The sequence below is a fragment of the Trichosurus vulpecula genome, chromosome 4 (assembly GCF_011100635.1).
Source record: "Trichosurus vulpecula isolate mTriVul1 chromosome 4, mTriVul1.pri, whole genome shotgun sequence".
NCBI lineage: Eukaryota > Metazoa > Chordata > Mammalia > Diprotodontia > Phalangeridae > Trichosurus > Trichosurus vulpecula.
Genome location: NC_050576.1, coordinates 197,465,520 through 197,482,191, shown reverse-complemented (window position 1 = coordinate 197,482,191; position 16,672 = coordinate 197,465,520). Strand labels below are relative to the sequence as shown.

The following is a 16,672-nucleotide window of genomic DNA, read 5'->3' as shown; positions in this document are numbered from 1 at the left end:
AACAGTATAGTGTTATAGACAAAGAGCCAGTCTCTTTGTCAGGGAGATCTGGGTTCAAATCCTGCCTGTATATGCTGGTTGTGTAACCTTAGGCTAGTCACTTAATCCCTCATTGACTCTTGCAACTTGCTACAACTGTCAGTGGCAGAGTAGGTGCTGATCTGCTTTGGGAGAGGGAGCTTCCTCAGAGGACATTACTTATACCAATGAAATCCCAGGTCTGGTCCAAAAAATAGCAATAACAACTGATATTTATTTACATGTTGCTTGAAAGTTTACAAGTATCATATGCATTTTCTCACTTGATCTTCAGAAGAACCTTGTGAGGTAAGTGCTACAGAAAAAGAAACTGAGACTGAGAGCTTAAATGACATACCTACAGCATTGCCCAGCTATTAAATTTCTGAGGTACAATTTGAGTCCCCTAGTCTTTCGGAATCCAAGCTGAGGATTTTTTCTCGTATACAGTGATGCTTGTGGGGAAGAAATAAGCTGAAAAACAGGAATTTTTAACTGATAATAAACATTTAAAGAAGATAAGGGACAGTGACAAACACAGTTTTATACAGTGCTCATATAGTCACCCAGAACCTCTGAGAATGTTGAGATCATAGATTTCGTTTGTCCAAATGGACTGGAAGAGTGTTGGCTGAGGAGTCAAATTTATATAAAGAAACAAACTTTCTGAAAATGAGACAACTACTTGTGAAGGTTATACTACATGTGTTGAGCAACATATTCAAATAACTAAGCAACAATTGAGCAACAGAGAAAGCTTGAATCTTCAAGTTAAGATGGCAATCCGAAAGGTTATAGGGGAGCCCGGCTCTCCTTCATCCATGTCTGAAAGGCTACCTGGGAGGGCATTGATTAACACTAAAGAGAAGCTGTAGTGAGGTCCTCCGTCTAGTTCAGGATTGCACAAGATGACAACCAGAAGACCTAGGATGCTCCGAGAAGGGGCACCATAGGGGAGCCAGAAACCAGTGTTAGTCATGGTGAATGGCCAGAAGCCTACAGGTTCTCAGAATGCACAGCATCCACTCGTATAGGGACAGAAGCATGTGGGTTTTCTGAGCTGAGATGTGCCAGCAGGATTGATCTAGACCCAGATCTTACAGGGTACATAAGGAGTGAAGACCAGGCAGAGTCAGGGGAGGCTGAAGCCAGCCAGCATTCAGTAATTGGAGGGACTAATGCCTGTTGGAGGAGTAGCTGGGGAGAGAGTCAGCACCCATAGCCCACTAGCCAGGGAGACAGAGCAGTGTGTACCTTGGAGCACCCAGAGGGACATCAGTAGACAGGGTCAGTTCAACAAACCTGAAGCACATTCTGGGGGTCCCTGCAAGAGGCCTGAGACCAGTGCCATCTCCAGCACCCAACTGTCCAGGCCACAGGAAAGGATAGAACCAACCCTTAGTTGAATCCCAAATTGAAAACAGCCATGAATGTCATACCCCAAATCCAATGTTCCCAAGTCAAAGAAAAATTACTATCAGAATGCAAAATCTTAGATACCAAGGAGCAATGATCAGAACCACCAAGACCATAAAGCAGCTCAGCCAGTCAAGACCAGGCCTCCTCTTTTGAACAAGCTGCCGTCATTAGTCTGACACTGCTGTCATTAACTTGACAGAGGCTTTATGCATGCCCAAGCAGCAGTCGTGATTCTTCTAGCATTAAATGGCTGTGGCAGCAGCAGCTCCTTCCAGATCAGTGTACAGGCAGCCAGGCAAAAAGACAAATGAAGAGCAGCATAATAGTCACTCCAGAATTCTGAATCTTGTGTTATTTAGGTGTTCTTTTCTTAAAAAAAACAAAAAGAATATAGAATCGGGGCGGGGCGGGGGGAGATGTGGCGTGTGGTTATTTTACTTGTCTTTTTTAGTGTCAACATTTCATATGGCAAAAATGGGGGCAGAAGTACCAGATTATATGAGAACTCTACCCTTTGGCTTAAAAGAAAAAATAAGGAAATTCACCTGAAAAGCTGTGGAAGTCTTGTAAACAGTTGTTTTTATTGCTTTTTGTTTCCCATGAAGGAATATTGAATGCAGCATAAAGAAGTGTCTTAAGAAATTCTAAGAACAAAAGGACTTTTAAAAAAAAGATTTGTGGAAACTATAATAAATAGAATTTTTATGACTCTTCTCCCAAGTGACTATTCTGCAACTCCTTTCAATGAGAGAAAATCTTGGAATATAGCACATCAAAAAGCAAAAAATAGCAACTTAGAACCCAAAATAATGCAACATGGCAAAACTGAACATAATTCTTTAGGGGAGAAAATGGATCTTTAATGAAATAGAACATTTCTGATGAAAAGAGAAGAGTTGGATAAAATCTTTGAAATGAAAACACAGGAGACAAGAGAAACCTAGGAAGGTAAATAAACTAGATCAGTTGGAAGCTGCTAAAGAATATTGAAATGCTTACATACCAATAGGTGAAAAGAGCCAAGGAATCAGAATCCCACTTTCTTCCAAAGTCTGAGAAGGATCTAAGAAAGACAAATGTAAAGTCTGAGAGTAGTTTTTTTTTTTTCTATTGTGATGTTGGCTTTAACGGAGGGAGAAAAAAGAGAGTGAAATAAAGGAATACAGTAGGGAAAGAAATTAATGAGGAGGAAGCTTAATGTTTGCAAAAAACGGGATGTGCTAAAACATGCAAACATGGATGAAAGTTTTGGAGAAGCAGGCATCTCAGCAACCTATTATCTTAACCAGACAAAGTGGAGTTGAAAACACATGTACATAGTTTGGTGTAAGAAGGGGAAGTATCATGGAGTAGTAGATAGAGGACTAGACTTGGAGTCTAGGAAAATCTAGGTTCAAATTTTACCCCAAACACTTACTAGGTGGGCAAGTCACTTAACCTCTCTCTCTATGCCTCAGTTTCCTCATTTGTAAAGTGAGGGGGTTGCACTCAATGGCCTCTAAAAGTATTTCCATTTCTAAACTTATGATACTGTCATCCTAAATACATTAAATTCAACTAACATGTGAAGAGAGAGGAATCTAAGAAGGAAAGTAGAATCAGGATGAGGATTGTTATTTTTGGAGAGTGGAGCACAAATAGGGGGTCAAAAATGGGGGAAAGGGTCAAGTGAAGTGAGAAGTGGGAACACACCACTTCTGTTATATATTACTACTGTAGATTAAACTTTCTCTCTTCCTCTTCTTTTTTCCTCCCTACCTTCTTTCTGAAAAATAGAGGAGGAGAAAGTATATGAGGCTATGGAGGGAAATAAATGGTCATAACCAAGAATGTAAGTGGAATAAACTCATCAATTACACAGCTAAAGGATAGCAGAATGAATTAGATGGTAGAAGCTAAAAGTATGTTGTTTACAAGGAAGATACTTGAAATATAAAGATTCACACAGAGTTAAAATGAGGTGTCAGAACAGAACTTTTTATGCTTTAGGGGAATTCCAAAAAGCAGGTTTGACAATCATGATCAGACAACAGTAAAAACATAGATGGTTAAAAGACATAAGCAAGGAAACTGCATCATAATTAAAGGCACCCAGAAACAGTGAAGTAATATTGGTACTTAATATTATTATTATGTACTAAATGGCATAGCATCTAAGAGTACTTAAAGGAAAAGCTAATTGAATTACAGGAAGAAATAGAAGAATTAGACAGCAAAACTATAATAGTTAAGGGAACCTCAGTGTGCCCCTTTCATGAATGAAAAGTTGAGTGCTTTTTGTTCTAGAGTTGCAAAATAAGTAATTCATTATTACGTTCAAAGCAACAACACATGCTGTCAGTTTGTTTCCACAGAATTTGTCTATTTCGTGTTTAAATTTCTTTGTACATGTTACTTTTTCCCAATAGAATTTAAGTTCCCTGAGGGCAGGGCAGGAACAATTACACTTTTATTGTTTATATTAAATTCTTGATTATTCTTGTTCTAATGCCTCTTGGTAATTTAGGGGTGAACCCTGGGCTAAGAAAAGTTATACCAGCAAGACAGAAACTCTGACAGGTTCCACTGATGGGGAAGGCCCATTATAGGTCTAGTGATAGACTGTGTCTTTGGTCTGAGGAACAGTCTGACTACACAGAGAGAGAGGCTCATCACAGGTTGAGGAATTTGCGTCAATTCTCAAAGACCATCTCCAAAGTCATAGAAAGGCTCTGAGCTGCTTTGCTGCAGGCTATACCTACATGGTTGAAATCACAGACCCTTGAAATACTGTGGACAATTGGGGTAAGAAAGCAAAAGGATTGATAACCAAGATTCTTATTAAACACATATCTGCAATCTAGTTTGAATACAAAATCCTAAATTAAATGCAAGCATAATGTTAGCTGTCTTCATTTTGACTTACTTTTAGTAATCTTGGTAGTAGTACATGTCAGTACCAAACTTTAAAGACTACTACTATAGATCAGCTATTACAAGCAAAGCAGCATCTTAAAAAATAAACTCTTGAAAATTCCTGAATTGTAAAGGGGGAGAGCAAGGCACTGACCAAGGGGGAAACAAGCATTCATTATTACTACGTGCCATGCCCTGTGTGCAGCACTTTACAAATGTGATCTCATTTCATCCTAATAACCACCCTTCATAGTAGATGCTGTTTTTATCCCCATTTGTCAGTTGAGAAAACTGAGGCAGACAAAGGTGAAGTGACTTGCTTAGAGTTCCACTGCTTGTTAAGTATCTGAGGCCTGGTTTAAAATCACCTCTTCCTAACTCCAGGCCCAACACTCTTATCACTATACCACCCAATTGCTGAAATGTAAAAACACGATGAACTAAAACATTGTTTCTCAAAAATATTTTAAAATTTCACTACAAATATTCCATTGAGATTTTCTTTAAGTGAAAGATTCTGCTGCTTTTTGAATATCACCAATTTGTGCTAACTTCCTTTTTTTTTTTTTTAAATAAATGAAGAAATGAAGAAACCGAGGGCCAGAGAGGTTTAAAAAAAATGACCTGGCAAAGTCACACAGAAAGTTTAGCAGCAGAGCTAGAACTGGAACCCAAGTCTTCTAACTCTGTGTTCGGTGGTCTTTCTTTTGTTGTGTTTTTTGGTTGGTTTTTTTGTTTTTCTTACTTTCCCCACCTTTTATCCTTGCTTCCTGAGAAATACTATCCAAAATACAAATTTTCAACCACATCTTGACTTTTTTGGGTATGAGAACTAAATTTTGGAAGGAATATAGAAAGGATCCTTATGAAATAATTTATCTTTTAGTAATCCATTTTTTAAAAAGTTTATCAATTACTTTTATAAGATCTCATGTTTTGGGGGTCCCATGGCAGTCTGGTCGAGCAGATGTGCCTAATACCTTGGACATAAAGTATGTTGACTGACAGTGGATCCTTCTTTTGACCCTAAGAGCAACTACAGTTTTTAGATGACTTCAGCTAGTTCTTTGGGAAACTAAACCATATGTAACTTGAATGCTTCTTCTTCATCTTATCATAGGTAGTTCTTACACTAACATGAATTTAATTACACGCTTTTTGTGGGATAAAGTTAATGTTGTGAATTGCTCCCCATACCCTTTTGGTATAGGTCTGCTTGTTCTTGTTATCTAAGTAGACATGCACTTGGATCCCATAGGAAGACATTAGATGTTCTCATAGTCCCTTGGGAAGTCTTTGTTAGCTAGATGCAGCCAGTGTGGCTGGGCTGTACTCCTCCAGGCACACAGACATGTGCAATACCAGTGGGAGCTTGCTTTTAGTAACTCTGCTTTTCAGGAGTTGGGATGTAGAACTTCATACAAAGTTTTGCTTTTCTGAGATCCACCTTAATGTCTCTGCAGAATGTCTGCTGTGTATCATGTCCTACTGGGGTACTTTATTGAAGCAGTGATAATCATAATACCAAATAATTGTAAAACTGGAAGGCAGTGGGGCCAATTAACATCCATGATAATTGGCACAGATGTTTCACAGTCATGGATTATGCTAGCAAAGCACTTTACCAGCCTCCTCTTAATTGTAAAACTGATTCTATCTTTCCTTTTTAAAAATTTTTTTTTTTTGCTTTTTTTGGCAGGGCAATTGGGGTTAAGTGACTTGCCCAAGGTCACACAGCTAGTACTTGTGTCAAGTGTCTGAGGCTGGATTTGAACTCAGGTCCTCCTGACTCCAGGGCCGGTGCTCTACTGACTGCGCCACCTAGCTGCCCCTATCTTTCCTTTTTAAATAAATTTTATTGGTCACCAGAATTTCCCTTAGTACCTCTCCCCCTCCCAAAGAATCATTCCATATAACAAATAATATTTTTAAGGAAAAGAAAATCAGTAAAACTGGTCAATGTATTAAAAAAAAAAGTCAGATAATATATACAGAGTACCAGTCCATGGACCTTCTATCTCTGCCAAGGAATGAGCGGAGAATTTCTTCTCCTTTCTCTTTTGGAACCATGCCAGTTCTTTGTAATTTTGCTGCTTTTACTTTTTTCATTTGGTGGTTCTTTCCATTTACATTCTTGTCATTATTTATATTGGTTTTTTGACTCTGTTTACTTAATTCTCTATCAGTTGAGTCTTTCCATGCTTAGTCATTTCTTACAACACAAAAATATTGCACTACATTTGTGTACTACAATTTGTTTAGGCATCCTCTATCATATTTTAAATTTTTATTTGTGTTTATTGATGTCTTTTGTTTCTTGTATCATCATCGATATCCACTGTGTCCCTCACCTTCCCCTCCCAGAGAACCGTTCCATATAACAAATAGTATTTTTAAAGAGGGGGAAAAATCAGCACAATTGAGCAATACATTGAAAAAATCTGAAAACTTCTGCAACATATAGTACTTGTAGACCTCTCACCGCCAGGAAGGGCTGGCGTGGGGGTATCCTCTCATATCTTTTCATTTGTGCCATACTTGAGCTATGTAATTTTGTTACAGTTACTTTTCATTTTTTGGTAGGTGCTTGTTTTGTCCATTTATGTTCTTGAAGTTATATATATATATTGTTTTATTTGCCCTGCTTTCTTCATTCCTTGAAGTTCCTGTAGATCTTTCCATGCTTCTCTGCATTTCATCACACATATCATTTCTTATAGCACAGTAATATTCCATTACATCAATTTATGACAGTTTGCCTAGCCATTCCCCAGTCAACATCTACTTTGTTTCCAATTTTTTTGGTTATCATAAAAAATCCTGTTATAAATATTTTGGTGTATATAGGGAGAGCCCATCTTTCTTAACAGCTGTCGTCATACATCTATTACCAAAGGAGAATACCAGTGGCCACTGCAGATAGAGACCAATTATATGTTTATGTATTTTATACAAAGCATTCATAGCTTATATAACTTAAAAAAAACACAACCAAATAACTGCAGACCTCACAAAACAATAAAAGTTTTAGAAGTAAAAAGATGAACCAATTGACTTGATAATATTGAGCAAAGCTCCTGAGAATGCTATAACATTTACACTGCCTTTATTGATTATCACAAAGCCTACCTTAGTCTCCACTCATGGCTTGTTCATATTCTGCAAAAGTATAAAACAGACTTAAGTATGAGAATGCTAGAATAGTTAATGGTCCATATGGATAATTGTTCTCTATTTAAATTATATCCTCCTGGGGTACCCTCTTAAAGGAGCACAATAAACAAACAAATAAATAAATAGTTGTAAGACTGACAGGCTATGATGCCAGTTAATATCCGCAGTTATTGGCTTAAACATTTCACAGTTGTGAATGAATTACTAGAAAAAACATTTTACCAGTCTCTTCTCAGATATGGTTCATTCAGTCTTTCTTTGTAAAAGACTTGCATATATTTACTAACAAAAGATAAGTACACCAGTGACCCCTCTAAATACAAGCCAGTTACATGTTTACGTACTCTATTCAAAGCATGCGCAGCTTGTATAATTTAGAGGGGAAAAAAAAGAAAACAATATATCAGTGGGTCCCTAGAACAAATTATAGAAACAGCCAATGACAATGAGACATACCAAATTTTTGAGAGGCAGCCAAAGCAGTCCCTAGGGGGAAACTTATATCTCTTAAAAACTTTCTTTAATAAAAGACAGAGAGCAGATTAATGAATTGGTCATGCTACAAAAAACAAACAAAAAAAACACCAGCCTAGAAAAGCCATTAAGTAAGAACTCCCAATTAAACACCAAAGTAGAAATCCTCAAAATCAAGGAAGAAGTTAGCAAAACTGAAAGCAAAAAACCATTGACTTAATAAATAAAACTAGGAGTTGGTTTAAAAAAAATACAAGAAATAAAATAGGAAAACCATTAGCTAATTTGATTTTTTTTTAAAAAAAAGCTGAATTACCAGGGTCCGAAAAGAAAAAGATGAACTCAGTCAATGAAACAGAAATAAAAGAAATTACTAGGAATAATTTTTTTGCTCAGTTATATGCCAATAAAACTGACAGTCTAAATGAAATGGATAAATATTTACAAGAATCTAAAATGCGCAGATTAAAAGAACAAGAATAGAAAACTCAACCCAGTCTTGGAAAAATAAGTTGAACAAACCATAAATGAACTTTCAAAGAAAAAAAACTTTGGGACCAGACAGATTTACAAGAGAGTTCTATCAAACATTTAAAGAACGTTTAATTTCAATATTATACAAACTTTAAAAAAATAAAATAAGTCCTATCCAATTCCTTCTATGATACAAATATGGTCTTGTTGCTTAACTTAGGGAGAGTCAAAATGGAGAAAGAAACCTATAGACTAATGTCCCTAATGAGTACTGATACAAACATTTTAAATATAAGCAACATTTCAGAAAGATTATGTACTAAAACTAGATTAGAATGTAAGGCTGGTTCAATATTAGTAAAACATAAATTGGCTGTATTAGTAACAAAAGCAATAAAATCATGTGATTATGTTAACAGATGCAGAAAAAACTTTTGACAAGATTCAACATTCATTCCTATTAAAAATACTAGAAAGTATGGGAATAAATGGATCTTTCTTAACTATGATGAGTGGTAACTAATTGAAACCAAGAGTCAGCATTATATGTCATGGGGGTAAACTAGAAGCCTTTCTAATAGTTCCATGGGTAAAAGCAAGGATATCCATTCTCACCATTACTATTCAAAATAGTGTTAGAATTGCTAGCTATTACAATAAGACCAAAAAACTGAGGGAAATAAACATAGACAAGGCAATAAAATGATCACTTTTTACAGATGATTTACTTTGGGAACCCTACAGAGTCAACTGAAAACTAATTGAAACAATTCAGCAACCTTGATGGATGCAAAATAAAATCCACATAAATCATTAATATTTCTGTAATTACTAACAAAATCCAGCTGAAAGATAATAGAGAAATTCCATTTTACAGTAACTACAGAAAATCTAAAATGCTTGGGTTTTTACTTACCAAGACATGCACAGGAAATACATAGACACCATTACAAAGCATTTGTTATACAAATAGAGACAGATCTTCACATTGGTAGGCTAAGCCAGTATAATATCAATGACAATGCTACCTAAATTAATTTACTCACTCAGTACCATGCCATTCAGACTCCAAAAAGATTACTTTATAGAGTTAGAGAAAAATTAAGTGTAATCATTCAAGGATCATTTGTAGGTTTGTAACATAAAATTGAAATACTTTCTGCATGAATAAAATCATTGTAGCTATAATTCAAAAAGAAAAAGTTAATTGGGTTAAAAATCTTTGCAGCAAATATCTCAGAAAAAGTTCAACTATCCAAATATGTAGGGAACTGATAAAAGGTATTTATGAACAAGAGTCACTCCTCAGTAGATCAAACAACAGTTTTTATCAACAAACAGTTATTAATAGCCATATGAAAGTATGCTCTCAAACACCAGTAAGAGAAACACAAATTATAACACCTAAGATTTCCTCTCATGCCATTCATACTGGTAAAGATGACAAGACATAAGAATGATAAATGATGGGTCTTTGAGAACACTAATGAGGTACACTAATGGTCAGTCAGTCAATAAGCACTTATTAAGTACCTGCTATGTGCTAGGCACTTTGAATGTTGGCATAGCTCTTCAGCAAAGCTACCCTTCTGGAAAACAATTTGAATTACACTACAGAGTCCTTAAACTAGCTCTGGGATACCACTAAACTCAGTTCCCACTGCTCCTGAGCACAAATTCTGCTTTCTATCCAGTCTGATCTTTTTACTGCCCTCTGAATACACCATGTTCAGCTCCTGCCTCAGTCACATCTTTCCTGTCTGATTCAGTGCCTTCCTTGGACCTCTCTGCCCTTTCACAAACAAGTGAAGTCATTTCGCTAAGATCACACAAGTAAATGGCAGAATGAGAATTCAAACCCAAGTCCACTGACTGTAGCTACATTTTTCTTTCTATGTAACACTGAAGCTGTTTCCTCTTGTCTCACCCACAACACTGATGGGCACATTTTGGGAATTAAGACACTAGTCAGGTGGCCGTGTATATCTGTGGTACAATAATTTATATGTTCCTTCATTTGTCAAATTTTAAACTCATTTACAGTCATTTGGCTTTGCCTTAGTTCTCTTTAGGACATGGATCCCTGTGCTATTTGTGCCTGCTGAAGCATTTTGGCTTCTTAATTAGCATATTAAAAAAATTAAACCCATGTATACTTGAAATCTTTACATACTTAGAAACTTTCTTGCTAGTTCTTGTTTTATGACAAGATTTTATAAGCATTTGGGGATGAAAGACAAATGATTATAAATATCACTTTGAAAAGTTCAGTTGAGGTAATAGCCTTCCTGAGTCTGGTTAGTTTCTTTAGATAGAAAACTGCTGGTGAAATGTCATTTCAGGATTCTTCATGACCCCATTTTGTCCTATTGGATTTCTGTATTGATAGCAGTGATGATGTCCAGTTTGCCAGTATACTAAACCCTGAAAAATGGACTTATTAATATAAACAAGCCATAGAAAAGAGGGGAAACAAAAAAAGAGCTCAGCTGGCATGGCAAGAATGAGGATGGTAAAGTTCATTAATGGTGTTAGACTTGATTGATAAGAAAATACTTAATGATTTAATTTTCACTAAACAAATTATAGTTAATCCATGGAATTGAGGAATAGTGAATACTTGTTAAAACAAAAGTATAATTACCATTTCAAAATGAGCTTTCTGAGTGATTCGTATCTGTAAATGTCAGTGTCTCTTTATGAGAAATTTGCCTTTTGATTTCTTTTTCTCCTAATGTTCTCTTCACAGAGCTTGAAACTGTGTGAGGGCAGTGAGCACAGACGGCAATGACAAGTCTGAATAGTAGCCATGCAGAGAAAACTAATGATATGCCAAAACCACCATCAACTCCCAAAGTACAGGTCCAAAGGTCACTTTCACGAGATACCATCACCATTCACTTCTCAGCATCTGGGAAGGAGGAGAAAGAGGAGGAGGAGGAGTTCAGGGAACCTCCTGATGAAGAGTTCGACGACCAAAGCATTGTAACTGCTCTTGAAGCCAAGGAAGATTTGTTCTTTGAACGTGGGCACCATGACTTTGCTGGCCCTGCTACCTCACCTGTCATAGCGGTTGTACAGTCTGTGTCCTCCCCTCCTCCCATTTTGCCCGTTGCTGAGAATGCTGTAAAATTATTGGAATCCTCTCTGTCCCCAGCATCTTCTCCATCAGGTCCCATAGTGAGCTCACCCAGTGTATCATCTCTATCGGAGCAGAAAACCAGTTCCTCCTCTCCATTGTCCTCTCCTTCCAAGTCTCCTGTCCTGTCATCCAGTGCCTCTTCCTCTACCCTTTCTAGTGCAAAACCCTTCATGAGCCTTGTCAAGTCCCTCTCAATAGAGGTGGAGCCAAAAGAATCCCCACAGCCCCCCAGGCACCGGCACTTGATGAAAACTCTAGTCAAGTCTCTGTCCACAGATACTTCCAAGCAGGAGCTGGACCCTCTGTCCTATAAGCCACCTGACTCCAAACTGAATTTACACCTCTTCAAGCAGTTTACTCAGCCACGAAACACAGGAGGAGATTCCAAGACAGCTCCTTCTTCCCCACTGACTTCTCCCTCGGATACTAGATCCTTTTTCAAAGTGCCCGAAATGGAAGCTAAAATTGAAGATACTAAACGGCGCCTTTCTGAAGTCATCTATGAGCCTTTTCAGCTCCTTAGCAAAATTATGGGGGAGGAAAGCAGTAGCCACAGGCCCAAAGCCTTATCTTCAAGTGCTTCAGAGCTCTCCAATCTTTCCAGCTTGAATGGCCACTTGGAAAGCAATAACAAGTACAGCATCAAAGAAGAGGAATGTGACTGGGAGGGGGACTGTGATGGAAATGACTCTAGTGTCAGTAGGGGTGAATGCCCTAAGCCCTCTGAAGAATCGGTAAGGGAGGTGGAACCCCAGGGCCCTCAAGTCAGCAGCGTCAAGGATGCGAGTGCAAAGACTGCCTCCTCGGTACTTGAAAAATGTTCTTTGTCTGCCTTAGTGAGCAAAGAAGATGAAGAGTTTTGTGAGCTGTATGCTGAGGACTTTGACCTGGATGCCGAAGAAGAAAATAAAATTGATAAGCCCCTAGACAGTTCTCTCAAGCCAGAGATGTTTGAGGAAAACAATACCATACTTGACAGTGAACATGAAATGAATCTGTACATGCAGCAGCCTAAATTACCAATGAAGACACTATACTTCCTTATTTTGTTAGTCTATGCGTACCTTATACTCCCTCTCCCCAATTATGTGAATGGACTCTGCTTGGGATTTGGCCTCGGATTTATGATTGCGGTCTGTGTGATTTGGTTTTTTATACCGCCAAGTGCTCATAAATATCAAAGGCTACATACAAGCCTAAAACACTGGAATACAGAATCTCTGGATATCAAAGAACCGGAAATTCTGAAGGTGAGAATTCTTAACTGATCTTTTACTTAAGAAGCAAGTGATTGTGATTCCAGCATCCTTGAGACAGGTGAGCATCATTTAAAGTGGTAGTGTTCCAATGCTCTCTGGAGATAAGAAGACAAGTCTAGTAACCCTACCATGTTACAAGACAGCCTGTATTGTGCTTTTGTAAACTGTGCAGTCTATCTTATATGTCAGTTTATGTGCTATATGATTATTTCTTTAACTATTACCTGAAGAAGAAAGTAAAAAGAAAACCAGTATTTATGGAACTCGATTGAAAAGTGAAACAAGATTGTCCAAATTTCAGGGCTTTAAAAGACACTCTTGTGAGTACCTTACTTATCTTCATCCTTGAGGTATGTAAGTGACACAACAGGTTGCCCCCCCCCCTTTTTTTTTAAGGTGGAAACTGTGTGGTCCTGAGTATCTGAATGACCTTGTGGGATCAGTCTGTACGTTGTCACTCACTTACCTGTGCACCTTTAGTTAGTGACTGGTAGCTCTGACACTTGAAGATTTAAGGAAGTTTTATTAGTGATCTTGCACAATTGGGTTATACAGCAGAAGTCTTTTCTGGAAGGTCCAAAATCCCATGGGCAGGTTTTTCACATAAACTTCCTAGATGTGTGAAAGTCGTAGCATGTGCAGTTTTGGCAACAAGAAATACTGACATGCTTGTAATACTACCCTATACGTCATAAATTTGTGTGAGGATTATAGATCAACAGCTGGAAGAGACTTTAGAGGTTATCTGGTTCAATCTCCTCATTTACAGGTGAGGAAAATGAGACCCATAGAAATTTAGTGACTTGGGGCTGCTAGGTGGCACAGTGAGTAGAGCACCAGCCCTGGAGTCAGGAGGACCTGAGTTCAAATCCGTCCTCAAACATGGACACTCTTACTAGCTGTGTGACCTTGTCCAAGTCACTTAACCCCAATTGCCCTGCCTTCCCCCCTCAAAAAAAATTTAAAAAAGAAAAATAAATTTAGTGACTTGCTTCATGTCACTTAGAGTCAGTATTTGAACTCAGGGCCTGTGACTGCATTTTTCACTCTTTTTATTACCCTGTGCTGTCTAATTCAGTTCACAAAATTTCATGGTCCTATTATGTGCACAGGCAGAGGGAAATGCAAGGTTTATCTAAGATACAATCAACAAATATTTATTAAGTACTTCCTTTGTGTCAGATAATGTGGCAAGTGCTGGAAATACAAAAATGAAAAATGAATCCATTCCTACCCTCGGGAAGCTTGTATGTTCTCAGAGGAGGCAACATATAGATATTATTGTATATACAGAATATATGCATATGTGTATACGTGTGTGTGTGTGTGTATGTATGTATAGTACTGTTGGTAAAGAAAGCACTCAGCAGCTGGAGGGAGGTCATGCTCAAGCTGACTGTAGAAGGAAATTAGGGATTCTCATAGGCTGAGGTGAGGAGGGAACGCATCCTAGGCCAGTGCAAAGATACAGAGGTGGGAAATAATAATATTGCATATTATATGATATATGGTAAAATATAACATACATGCATACATATATATATATTTTTTTTTTCACAGAATCTTTGAGGTAATTTAAGTGCGCTATTCTGTTCCTATGTAGTTTTGACTTCTTCCCCCAGGTCTCTAAGTTGTGAAAGCATTTCATTCCAAGTAACCCAACGTGTGTGTGTGTGTGTGTGTGTGTGTGTGTGTAATATTAACATAATAAAATAAGAGAGCAGAAGGCATTTCAGAAGGGGACACAATTAAACCAAAGCTATGATAGAACTAAAATTTTAAAAAATTTTTTTAGATCCAAGCTAATACATAATGAAGATTCCTAGTCTGATATTACTAGGTGATATTTTTCTGTTCTTCTTTGTATAGGAAAATGTTCATGTTTCATGCTGGCCAAGTCCCTAATAATAACAAGGACATTTTTTAATGAGAAAAAAAGAAAATCACTTAGGCAGCAATGTGGAGGACAGATTGGAGGGTAGAGGGGAGGCCAGTTAGGGAATTTTTACTATAGTCCCGATGAAAGGTAATGTGATTATGAACTAGGGTGCTGACTCTGGAATGGAGAAAGACAAGGATTTGAGAGATGCTGTGGAGGTAGAATTGACAAGACTTAGCCATGGATTGAATATTGGGGTAGAGAGAGGGCAGAGAAAGAAAGATGACTCTGAGGTTACAAATCTGAGTTCATAATGGGAAGGATGGTGGTACCCTGGATAGAAACAGAGAAATCTGGAAGAGGAGTGGGTTTGGAGGGAAAGAGAATGAGTTTTGCTGAAGACATGTTGAGTTTGATGTTGATGGGAATGTCCGTTGGGCTTTTTGTGTTGTTGGACTGGCGCTCAGGAGAGTAGCACTAGGTGTCTCCATCCCTGGCTCATAGATTAAGAGCTGGCAGGGTTTTCAGAGGCCATGAAGTTCAGCCCACTCATTTTACAGATGAGGAAACTGAGGCCCAGAGCAGTTAACTGCCTTGCCCAGGGCCACACAGCTAGTAGTAAGTGTCTGGGTCAGGATTCAAACTCAGGTCTTTGTCTTCCATTACACCTTGCTGTGTCTCTGGGATCTGGAAGTCATATGCAAAGAAATGGTAATTATACCTGTGGGACCTACTGAAGTCACTGAGAGAGAATGTAGAGAGAGAAGTGGGTCTTGGACAGAGCATGGGGTACACTCAAAGGTGGGTGTATGTGCGAGATAGATGATCATAGAGCAGAAGAGACTGAGAAGGGTTCTCTGACCTCATACAGCTTATGTTGGAAAATATGATACTTACACAAATAGCTGTGACACAAAGCAAGTGCTTCAGAGGTGCCAAAAATGTGTTAGGAGAGATCTAATGAAGGGAAAGGTCATTACTGGCAGGGAAGGGATCAAGGAAAGCCTATGTATCAGATTTTTTAGAAGGCCCTGCAATTGAGTAGGGCAAGATCACTACTAAAACTGCCTTGAACCCTCTACTATTGTAAATCACTATAATACGAGAGGTTTCCAAGTCCAATGACTGATTCACTGTGACCATGAATAAAACATTTGACACATGCTGAGTGACACTGTTTTTACCTAGATAAAAAAGTGCCTAACTCAGTGTTTCAATGCCCTGAGTTTTTGGTGAACAGTCTTGCTTCATTTTTCAGCCATAGTTCAGATCAATATTCTTTTCATTTTCTTCTTTTGATGGTGATGATAATAGGAGTCCCACCTCTGACACATACGGGTTTTGTGCCCTTCAGCATGTCATTTGATTTTTCTGTTTCAGGTAATTCTGTAAGTTGAAGGGAAGGGGCTGACCTGCCTTGGTTAAGGGAGTTTCCTCTTTTCCAATGAAGACACAGATCCAATCCCTATCCCTAAATAATAGAAATAGAAATGCCAAATACATCAGGCCTAGGTTACTTGGAATGAAAATCTTTCACAATTTAGAGACCTGGGGGAAGAAGTCAAAACCACATGGGAACAGAATGGGGTACTAAAGTTGCCACAAAGATTCTGTGAGTGAGCCTACAGAAGGAGAGTTCACATTCCAATACATTTATCCAGTTACCACTGCAGTCATTTTATCAGCCTGTGCAATAGTCCAGAGGACACTGAACAAAAAGGAACCAATACTTGGATAGCTACTTATCTTAGAAGATTTATGTCTGAATGTCGTAGAAAAAGATGAGAAGGCAACACTCTATGTGATAATTATCCAGACTGGCTGCAGCTGACAGAGGTGATGCTTGAACTGATAAGTAGGAATTCAGTAGGGTTTATGTTTTGGGAAGGGAGGGCATTTTGGGCACAGGCAAGAAGAGCATGCACAAAGGCATGGGAA

The 16,672-nt window shown here is 38.1% G+C and overlaps 1 protein-coding gene across 3 annotated transcripts in view; it reads left to right on the top strand.

The window, feature by feature from the left end:
• TEX2 (testis expressed 2) overlaps positions 1–16,672 on the top strand; it is a 149,656-nt gene that overhangs the window by 36,641 nt on the left and 96,343 nt on the right. For all 3 annotated transcript variants that reach the window (XM_036757227.1, XM_036757229.1, XM_036757228.1), the window contains one exon: positions 11,204–12,846. In XM_036757227.1, coding sequence (XP_036613122.1) covers positions 11,242–12,846 — 1,605 coding nt within the window. In that variant the 5' untranslated portion in view covers positions 11,204–11,241. The remainder of the gene's footprint in view (positions 1–11,203; positions 12,847–16,672) is intronic.